This window comes from Suncus etruscus, chromosome 4, assembly GCF_024139225.1.
Source record: "Suncus etruscus isolate mSunEtr1 chromosome 4, mSunEtr1.pri.cur, whole genome shotgun sequence".
In the NCBI taxonomy this organism is placed as follows: Eukaryota; Metazoa; Chordata; class Mammalia; order Eulipotyphla; family Soricidae; genus Suncus; species Suncus etruscus.
Window position 1 is genome coordinate 16,177,448 of NC_064851.1, and position 11,042 is coordinate 16,188,489.

The window sequence follows — 11,042 nt, forward strand, 5'->3', positions numbered from 1 at the left end:
AAAGTAAAATAAAATGAAATAAATTAGAAGGCCTCAACTTGGGGCCGGAGTGGTGGCTCAGCGGTAGGGCGTTTGCTTGCACTAGGACAGACTGCAGTTCTATCTTCTGGCATCCTATATGGTCTCCCAAGCAAGGAGTGATTTCTAAGAGCAGAGCCAGAAATCTCTGAGCGGGCCCGGAGAGATAGCACAGCGGCGTTTGCCTTGCAAGTAGCTGATCCAGAACCAAAGGTGGTTGGTTCGAATCCCAGTGTCCCATATGGTCCCCCGTGCCTGCCAGGAGCTATTTCTGAGCAAACAGCCAGGAGTAACCCCTGGGCACCGCTGGGTGTGACCCAAAAACCAAAAAAAAAAAAAAAAGAAATCTCTGAGCATCAATGGGTGTGGCCCCAAAACAAACAAACAAAAAAAGCCTCAACTACAAACATGAGCGTAATCATGGTGCTTAAATAAAGAAAGTAAACAGTGCTCTGAAAGCTGAAAACAAAACCAAACAAATAATTTAGAGGGCTGGAGAGATAGTATAGCAGTTAACTCCTTTGATTGCTTTGAACAGCAGTTGAACTGAGTTCAGTCTGTTTCCATAAACTTGGTACACCAATGATCTTCTGAAGCCACCAGAAATGACTCTTGAACACAGAGCCAGAAATAAGTGCTAAGCTCAGCTGGGTGTGGCCCCAAACAAAAGCAAACCCCTCAAAATGGACACCAATATTAATGATGGTGGCTAACTCCTTTCTTTCCTGATCAAACTATGGTTTCCAAATAGCCCCAGAGGACAAATATATGCTGAGATGTTATTTTCCCATGCTCTCCCAACTCTTTTTTTTTTTTTTTTTTTTTTTTTTTTTTTTTTTAGTTTTGGGTCACACCCGGCGGTGCTCAGGGGTTACTCCTGGCTGTCTGCTCAGAAATAGCTCCTGGCAGGCACAGGGGACCATATGGGACACAGGGATTCGAACCAACCACCTTTGGTCCTGGATCGGCTGCTTGCAAGGCAAACACTGCTGTGCTATCTCTCCGGGCCCCCATCTCCCAACTCTTGATAATGCTCAAAGGACTATATATGAGACAATTACTGAATTTGCAAAGTCCACATTTGGAAATTCTGCACCAGGAATCTTGGGATCTACACCCTGGAATCCTTTGCCCCATTAGCTGGCAATAATGGTTTTATGTATATGTTGGATTCTGTACTTAGAAGCATCGGACATTTCTGGGCCAGAGTAGTGGCGTAAGCGGTAAGGCATCTGCCTTTTCCGTGCTAGCCTAGGACAGATCACGGTTCGATCCCCAAGTGTCTCATATGGTCCCCCAAGCCAAGAGCGATTTCTGAGCGCATAGCCAGGAGTAACCTCTAAGCGTCACCAAATGTGGCCCAAACCCCCCCCCCCCAAAGTATCTGACATTTCTGAGCTCCCATCAACTGAAAGGAGAGCCACACCAGCATGCCTTTCTTGCCATCCAGACTGTGATTTAACAGGTTACTGGTACTTCTTCTTGTCATTCTAGGGGTTTTGTGCTTGTGTCATAGCAGATTGAGGGGTACAGGATTAAGCAAGTTCTCTGCCACTTCAGGGACTTACTGATTCTTTGTTTCTTCATGTTTTCTTTTTCTTTTTTTTTTTTTTTTTTGGTTTTCCGAGCACACCCTGCAGTGCTCAAGGGTTACTCCTGGCTCTACGCTCAGAAATCGCTCCTGGCAAGCTCGGGGGACCATATGGGATGCCGGGATTCAAACCACCGACCTTCTGCATGCAAGGCAAATGCCCTACCTCCATGCTATCTCTCCGGCTCCTCTTCATGTTTCTTCATGTTACATTTTTCTTCTTTTTTTTTTTTTGTTTGTTTTTGTTTTTGTGGTTTTTGGGTCACACCCGGCAGTGCTCAGGGGTTATTCCTGGCTCCAGGCTCAGAAATTGCTCCTGGCAGGCACGGGGGACCATATGGGGCGCCGGGATTCGAACCGATGACCTCCTGCATGAAGGGCAAAATCCTTACCTCCATGCTATCTCTCCAGCCCCCATGTTACATTTTTCTTTGGCCTAATTAGTGGTGCTAGGAGATTGTTGAGTATTGGTAATCAAACCTGGACCTCCTACCTAACCAGAATGCTCTCAGTCCATTGAGTAATATTTCCAGTGTTTTTTGTTTGTTTGTTTTAGTTTTTGGGCCACACCCAGTGACACTCAGGGGTTACTCCTGGCTATGTGCTCAGAAATCGCTCCTGGCTTGGGGGACCATATGGGACACCAGGTCAAACGCATGCAAGGCAAATGCCCTACTGCAGCGCCATAGCTCCAGCCCTCCAGTCTTTTTTTTTCTTTCCCCTAAGATAATACTAGTTTCCTAAAATGCAAAGATTTTTTTTTGGGGGGGGGCACACCTGGCAATGCTCAGGGCTTATTTCTGTTTTTTTGGGTATTTTTGGTTTGTGTGTTTGTTTTTGGACTACATCCATTAACACTCAGGGGTTAGTCTTGGCTATGCACTTAAAAATTGCTCCTATGGCTTGGGGATACCATATGGGATGCCGAGGGATCGAACTGTGGTCCGTCCTAGGCTAGCGCTTGCAAGGCAGACGCCTTACCTCTAGCGCCACTGCTCCTGCCCACAGGGCTTATTTCTGGCTCTTGGGAACCACTCCTGGTGGGCTCAGGGGACCATATAATATACTGGGGTTCAAATCAGGGTCAGCCACATGAAAGGCAAGTTCTCTACCCACTGTGCTATTGCTCGGCTTTAATTACAACAATTTCTATTCCTTCCAACAATGTGCAGAGATATAGATTTTCTGCACAGCATGTATTTGTATTGAAGCCATACCCAGAAGTGCTCAAGGCTTACTCCTTCCTGGCTCTGGCCTAGGGACCACTACTGGTGATGCTCAGGAGTCCATATACTAGGGTTAACTGCATGTAAGGCTGGAAAGTCACTACCAGTGACGTGCAAAGGACAGACAGTATGCCTTGCTGGAGATTGAATTAGAGTTGCCTGAATGCAAAGCAAGTGTCTTAACTCCTGGACTAGCTCTCTACTCCAGAAAAAAAATTTTTTTTTTTATTCCACTGTCTACAATGGTTTGCTGTTTTAGAAGAAGCAACATTTCCCCTTAGTATCTCAATGTATCTGGAGATGCTGTTTGACATGCTCATCTCTTGGTCAACAGGTTCCTCAGCAGCAGATCCTACCTTGAGGTAAGAATGCCCCTCACCCTAGTAGGTAATTACATGAGAGTTACTGTCTCATGTTCAGCTAAGAAGAAGGGTGTGTTTAAAAGGTTCAGTTCTAGAAAAAAGAAAGATGCAGCCCTAGAAGGCTAGTTGCTTATCATTACTATTATTATAATTATTTTTGGTTTTGGGGTCACATCTAGAGGTGCTCAGGGCTTACTCTTTGGCTCTGTGCTCAGATAATACTTCTGGCAAAGCTCAGGGGACCATATGGGAAACCAGGTATCAAATCTGGGTCAGCTGCATGCAAGGCAAATGCCTTACCTATCCTTATGGAACCTACTTTATTGTTATGGAAACTCCTTTAAAAAAATTGGGGGGGGGGTTGGGGCCGGGCGGTGGCGCTGGAGGTAAGGTGCCTGCCTTGCCTGCGCTAGCCTAGGACGGACCGCGGTTCGATCCCCCGGTGCCCCATATGGTCCCCCAAGAAGCCAGGAGCAACTTCTGAGCGCATAGCCAGGAGTAACCCCTGAGCGTCACAGGGTGTGGCCCAAAAACCATATGGGGCCGGGCGGTGGCGCTGGAGGTAAGGTGCCTGCCTTGCCTGCGCTAGCCTAGGACGGACCGCGGTTCGATCCCCCGGCGTCCCATATGGTCCCCCAAGAAGCCAGGAGCAACTTCTGAGCGCATAGCCAGGAGTAACCCCTGAGCGTCACAGGGTGTGGCCCAAAAACCAAAAAAAAAAAAAAATTGGGGGGGGAATCACATATAGTCATCCTCAGCAATTACTCTTGACTCTGCACTCAGGGATCATTCCTGGTGATCAGGAAATATGGGGTCTGGGGATCATACCCAGCCTGTCTATTCCAAAACAGACCTGCTTTTTTCTCTAAATGTTGTTTTTTTTTTCTGTTTTGTTTTGTTTTTGTCCCCCAATTCACAATACAGACCAGGCAAAGGGCCTGGGTTGAGGTATATATGGGGTGCATTTACTGTACCTCCTCTTTCTATACAGTCAGTGTAAAGAACATGGCCTGTGGTAAGAATTGGGAGGCCTTATATTTTCTTTTCCTTTTTTATTTTATTTTATTTATTTATTTATTTTTTTTTTTGGTTTTTGGGTCACACCCAGCAGTGCTCAGGAGTTACTCCTGGCTATGTGTTCAGAAATAGCTCCTGGCAGGCACGGGGTACCATATGGGACACCGGGATTCGAACCAACCACCTTTGGTCCTTGGATCGGCTGCTTGCAAGGCAAACACCGCTGTGCTATCTCTCCGGGCCCTTTTTTTTTTTTTTTTTTTTTTTAATGTGTGTGTTATATATAAAATCCTTCACCAGTGCAACATTTCCATGACCAATATCCCAAGTGTCCTTCTAGACAGGCTTTCTACTTCCCTCATTCAGTCACATTTTGTTATGATAGTTCTCAGTCTAATTATTTCTGTGACTGCACTGAACGATCCCTGTGGTGAGCTTCATGTGGGACTGGACCCTCCAGTCCTCCTCTATTTTGTCTCTGAGAATCATTACACAAATGTTTTTTATTTTTCTCAAAATCTCATAGATGAGGGAGACCATTCTGTGTTTATCCCCCCCCCAAAAAAAAAAGTTTAAAGAGAAAGAAGCAATATCAGACAATAATCGAGCAAATCTGGAAGGTAACTTATAACAATAAATATTTATTTCTTTTTCTTTGTTTTTTGTTTTTGGATCACACCCAGCAGTGCTCAGGGATTACTCCTGGCTCCACACTCAAAAATTGCTCCTGGCAGGTTTGGGGGACCATATGGGATGCTGGGACTCGAACCAATGACCTTCTGCATGAAAGGCAAACACTTTACCTCCATGCTATCTCTCCGGCCCCCTTATTTTGATTTTTTCGTTTGCTTTTGTTTTGGGGTCATTGAGCAATCTGGATATGGCCCCCAACACCAAAATAAAAAAATGTTTCTTTTGTTTGTTTGTTTGTTTTATTTATTTGGAGAGCACGCCCAGTGGTTCTCAGGGGTTACTCCTGTCTCTGCCCTTAGAATCACTCTTGAGCCAAATGCTAATCTAGGACAGATATAGTTTGATCCCCTGGTGTCCCATCTGGACCCCCAAGCCAGGAGCAATTTCTGAGTGCATAGCCAAGAGTAACCCCTGACTGGCACCAGATGTGGCCCAAAAACCAACCCCCACCCCCCCACAAAAAATCACCCTTGAGGAGCCGGATAGATAGCACAGCAGTAAGGTGTTTTTGCTTTGCATGCAACCAACACAGGACGGATAGCAGGACAAATCTCAGCATTCCATATGGTCCCCTGAGCCTGCCAGGGGCAATTTCTGAGCACAGAGCCAGGAGTAACCAACCCCTGAGCCCCACTGGGAGTGACCCCCCCCTCAAAAAAAAAGAAATCACTCTTGATAGGCTTCAAGAACCATATGGCCCGGAGAGATAGCACAGCGGTGTTTGCCTTGCAAGCAGCCGATCCAGGACCAAAGGTGATTGGTTCGAATCCCTGTGTCCCATATGGTCCCCCGTGCCTGCCAGGAGCTATTTCTGAGCAGACAGCCAGGAGTAATCCCTGAGCACCGCGGGTGTGGCCCAAAATCCAAAAAAAAAAAGAACCATATGGGATACTGGAGATTGAACCTGGGTCTGTCCTGGGTAGGCCTTATGCAAGGCAAATGCCCTACTGCTGTGCTACCACTCCAGCCCCAAAGAAATGTTTCTAACTTATTGAATTGTCTTCCCCCACAGCTAACTCAAAATGACCTGTTTATGACTGCTAGCGAAAAGTCCAGACATATGAGTCAGACAGATATTACAGTGCGTAGGTCGCTTATCTTTTTTTTTTTTTTTTTTTTGGTTTTTGGGCCACACCCGGTGGTGCTCAGGGGTTACTCCTGGCTGTCTGCTCAGAAATAGCTCCTGGCTGACACACGGGGAACCATATGGGACATCGGGATTCGAACCAACCACCTTTGGTCCTGGATCGGCTGCTTGCAAGGCAAATGCTGCTGTGCTATCTCTCCGGGCCCAGGTCGCTTATCTTGCATGCTGTCAACCAGAGTTCAATCCTTAGCATCTCAAATAACCCCCTAAACCTGCCAGGAGTGTGATTTCTGGGTGCAGAGCCAGGGGTAAGCCTGAGTTCTGTTAGGTGAGGAATGGAGTCATTTACATAGATTCTCTATGATCACAAGCCCATTAGACTTGCCCAGCCAAATTTTTCTATTTTATTTTATTTATTTTAATTTTGGTTTTGGGGCCATAGGCCATAGCCTGTGGCGTTCAGGGGTTACTCCTGGTTCTGCACTCAGAAATCATTCCTGGTAGGCTCAGGGAACCATATGGAATGCCAAGGATCTAACCAAGTTGGTCTGGTGCTGCCCTGTGCAAGGCAAACACCCTCCCACTGTTCTATCGCTCCAGCCTTCTTTTTCTATTTTAGGAGAAGAATCGAACCCTGGGAATTTGAAAACTTCTTTGATCCCAGACAGCTCCGTAAAGAGGCCTGTCTACTCTATGAAATCAAGTGGGGCAAAAGACAAACTATCTGGAGAAACTCAGCCAGAAACACCACCCAGCACGTCGAAATCAACTTCCTAGAGAAGCTGACAAAAGAGAGGCATTTGTCCCCCTCGGTTCGCTGCTCCATCACCTGGTTCCTGTCCTGGAGTCCCTGCTGGGAATGTGCAAAGGCTATTGGGGAGTTTCTGACTCAGCACCCAAGCGTGTCTCTCGTCATTTATGTCGCACGACTTTTCTGGCACATGGATGAACAGAACCGGCAAGGACTCCGGGACCTCATTCACAGTGGGGTGACCATCCAGACTATGAGAGAGCCAGGTAAAGGAAGAAGCAGGGGGCTAGACGTAATAGTACAGCAGGGAGGGCGCTTGCCTTGTACATGGCTGCCCCAAGTTCCACCCACAGACCCCGAGTACCGTCAGGAGTGATTCCTGAATAACCCCTGACCACCACCAGAGGTGGCCACCTTCCTCTATCTCTCCCCCCAAAAAAGAAGAAGCAGGAGACCAGAATGATAGCACAGTGGATACTGGTATTTGCCATGCATGTGGATGACCTGGGTTCAATCTCTGGCATTCCATAGGGTCCCCGAGCATGCTATGACTGATTTCTGAGTGCAAAGCCAGAAGTAACCCCTGAGTGCCACTGTTATGACCCCAAAACAAAACAAAATATGGAGCTGGACTGATATTACAGTGGGGTGGGCAGTTAGTTGCCTTGTACTTGCCAACCCAGGTTCAATCCTTGGCATCCCATATGGTATCCCCATCAACTCCAGGAGTCATTTCTGAGTAAAGAACCAGAAATAACCTCGAGGGCTGCTGGGTGTGGCCCCCAAATAATAATAACAACAAACAAACAAAGAAGTAAAAGGGCAAAAGAGATGGTTCGAATCACTTGCTTTGATTCTGGGTACCCAGAACTCAATCCCTGGCACCACTATTAGAAATGACTCCTGAACACAGAGCCCTAGACCTCAGACAGGGGAGGTATACAATTTATCATAGCTCTGATGTCTTTTATTTTATTTTATTTTTGGTTTTTGGGCCACACCCAGCGGTGCTCAGGAGTTACTCCTGGCTCTGTGCTCAGAAATCGCTTCTGGCAGGTGACCATATGGGTCCCTCCCAGGTCAGCTAAATGCAAGACAAACACACCCTACTGATCTACTAACACTCTGGCCCCTCTGATGTATTTTAATTAATTGGTTAATTAATTTAACTATTTAAATTTAAATTAATTAAAGTTAAATTGAAATAAATCAGTGACATAAATAAAACAAATAATTAATTTTAATAATTTGTTGGGGGTCACACCTGTTGGTTTTGGGGGTCATTCCTAGTATGCTCAGGGCTCCCTCTAGTGCTGGGAAATGAAACTATTGCCTTTTGCATGTAAAGTGTACTTAGTCCTTTGAGTTCCCCCCACCCTCTCTCAGTTTTTGGGCCATACCCGGCAGCGTTCAGGGGTTACTACTTTTTTTTTGGTTTTTGGGCCACACCCGTTTGACGCTCAGGGGTTACTCCTGGCTATGTGCTCAGAAATCGCCCCTGGCTTGGGGGGACCATGTGGGACGCCGGGGGATCGAACCGCGGTCCTTCCTTGGCTAGCGCTTGCAAGGCAGACACCTTACCTCCAGCGCCACCTACCCGGCCCCCAGGGGTTACTACTGACACAGCACTCAGGGGTCACTCCCAGGGGCTTAGGGACCATACAGGATGCTGGAGATAGGACCCAGATCAGCTATGAGTTAGGCAAATCCCCTACCCACTGTACTATCTCTCTGGCCCCAAGTTGAACTCGGGAAGTAAACATCTGTTGTATTTATTGAGTGAAATGGTCGGTATGTTTCCTTAGAATATGAGCACTGCTGGAGAAATTTTGTGAACTACCCCCCTGGGGGAGAACATCACTGTCCAAGATACCCATCTCTCCTTATGGGACTCTACGCGCTGGAACTCCACTGTGTGATTCTAGTAAGTGACCTCAGGAAAGGTCTAATGCCCAGAAGCCTCCTTCTAGTAAAATTCCTTCCTGTTAACTTTGATGAATACTTCCATTTCTGTCATTAATCTCTCTGCAATGACGACACAGATTCAGCTATTGAACAAGCTGGCCCATCAAAGAAATTGTTGGAGCAAGGTGGTTATTTTTGTAGAGAAATAAGGGGCAAATGGAACAGATACATTGCTGTCAGAAATATATATATATATATATATATATATACATATATATATATATATATATATATATATGTAAATCACTGCCAGGAGTGATTTCTGAGAGCAGAGCTAGGAGTAACCCTGAGCACCGGCAAAGAAACAAAGAAACCAAACAAACAAACAACAAAAAAGAAATTGCTCCTGGCAGGCAGGGGGGATCATATGGGATTCTGGGAATCGAACCACCATTCATCCTGGGTAGGCTGAGTGCAAGGCTAATGCCTTACCGCTGTCCTATCTTTCAGGCTCTTCATTGTCTTTCCCCCCCCCCCATTGTCTTCTTCTTATTCTTCTTCTTTTCTTTTTGGCTTTTGGCTTTTGGGTCACACCCAGCAGCGCTCAGGGGTTACTCCTGGCTCTACACTCAGAAATTGCTCCTGGCAGGCTTGGGGGACCATATGGGATGCCAGGATTCTAACAACCATCCTTCTGCATACAAGGCAAATGCCTTTCCTCCATGCTATCTCTCCGGCCCCACCTTCTTCTAATGACTGTTTTCATGTGTCCTAAAAATAATTGTTTTATGTTTTTGTTTTGTTTTGTTTTTGATTTTTGGGGCCACATCCAGTGACACTCAGGGGTTACTCCTGACTATGCACTCAGAAATCGCTCCTGACTCTGGGACCATATGAGACTCCAGGGATCAAACCCAGGTCAATCCTTGGTCAGCTTCGTGGCTTCATGCAAGGCACTGTGCTTTCACTCTGGCCCCATGAAAATAATTGTATTAAAAAAAATGTTGGGGCCAGCAAGGTGGCGCTAGAGGTAAGGTGTCTGCCTTGCAAGCGCTAGCCAAGGAAGGACCGCGGTTTGATCCCCCGGTATCATTGGTCCCCCCAACCCAGGGGTAATTTCTGAGCACTTAGCCACCTGAGCACCAAACGGGTGTGGCCCAAAAAACAACCCAAAAAATGTTGAAAAAAGAAAAAAGAAAAATGTTGGGGGGCCGGGCGGTGGCGCTAAAGGTAAGGTGCCTGCCTTGCCTGCGCTAGCCTTGGATGGACCGTGGTTCGATCCCCCGGTGTCCCATATGGTCCCCCGAGCCAGGAGCAACTTCTGAGCACATAGCCAGGAGTAACCCCTGAGCATTACCGAGTGTGGCCCAAAAATCAAAAAAAAAGAAAAATGTTGGGGCCAAAGATATAAATAGCATGGAGGTAGAGCATTTGCCTTGCATGCAGAAGGTTGGTGGTTCGAATCCTGGCATTCCATATTGTCCCCATAACCTGCCAGGAATGATTTCTGAGCGAGTAACCCCTGAGCCAGGAGTAACCCCTGAGCACTGCAGGGTGTGACCCAAAACAAAACAAAACAAAACAAAAAAATGTTGGGCCCGAGCAGTGGCACAATCAGTAGGGTGTTTGTTTGCCTTGCACACGGCCAACGTAGGATGAACAGCAGTTCAATCCCCCATGCAGTAGGGCCTTTGCCTTGTGCAAGCTAACCTAGGAAGGACGCGGTTCGATTCCCCTGTGTCCCATATGGTCCCCCAAGCCAGGAGTGATTTCTGAGCGCATAGCCAGGGGTAAACCCTGAGTGTCACCGGGTGTGGCCCAAAAACAAAACAAACAAAAAATGTTCTCATTTCTGCTTTTACTCCAGGGTTTGCCTTCCTGTTTCCAGATTTCAAGAAGACGGCAGGATCAACTCAGGGTTTTTAGATTTATGCCTCAAATGTGTCATTACCAAAAGATTCCTCCTAATATCCTTTTTCAGATAGGATGCAGCTTCCCATAAATCCTCTTGTACTCCAAATGGAAAAAAAAATAAACATTTTATAAAGGAACAAACTTAAAATCTAAACTCCTGGGGGACCTGGAGAGATAGCACAGTGGGTAGAACATTTGCCTTGCACACAGTCAACCTTGATTTGATCCCTGGCACCACATGTGATCCCTGAGCCCTTCCAGGAATGAATCTGCGCATAGAGTCAGGAATAAGGCCTTAGCATCAGAGGTGTGCCCCCAAAGAAAAGCAAAACAGGGGCCAGAGAGATAGCATGGAGGTGGTGTGTTTGCCTTGCACGCAGAAGGACGGTGGTTCAAATCCCAGCATCCCATATGGTCCCCCATGCCTGCCAGGAGCGATTTCTGAGTGTAGTGCCAGAAGTAACCCCTGAGCACTGTT

General features: G+C 46.7%; 1 protein-coding gene and 1 non-coding gene across 2 annotated transcripts; one reads left to right on the forward strand and one right to left on the reverse strand.

The window, feature by feature from the left end:
- Positions 1-3,123: 3,123 nt before the first annotated feature.
- Positions 3,124-10,652, forward strand: LOC126006976 (C->U-editing enzyme APOBEC-1-like). The gene is made up of 4 exons (XM_049772510.1): positions 3,124-3,197; positions 6,614-7,011; positions 8,551-8,669; positions 10,518-10,652. The coding sequence occupies exons 1-4, from the start codon at positions 3,124-3,126 to the stop codon at positions 10,650-10,652; spliced, it is 726 nt and encodes a 241-aa protein (XP_049628467.1).
- Positions 4,097-4,229, reverse strand: LOC126007795 (small nucleolar RNA SNORA51). The gene has a single exon (XR_007495278.1). It is a non-coding gene; the product is annotated as a small nucleolar RNA SNORA51 (small nucleolar RNA).
- Positions 10,653-11,042: the final 390 nt, after the last annotated feature.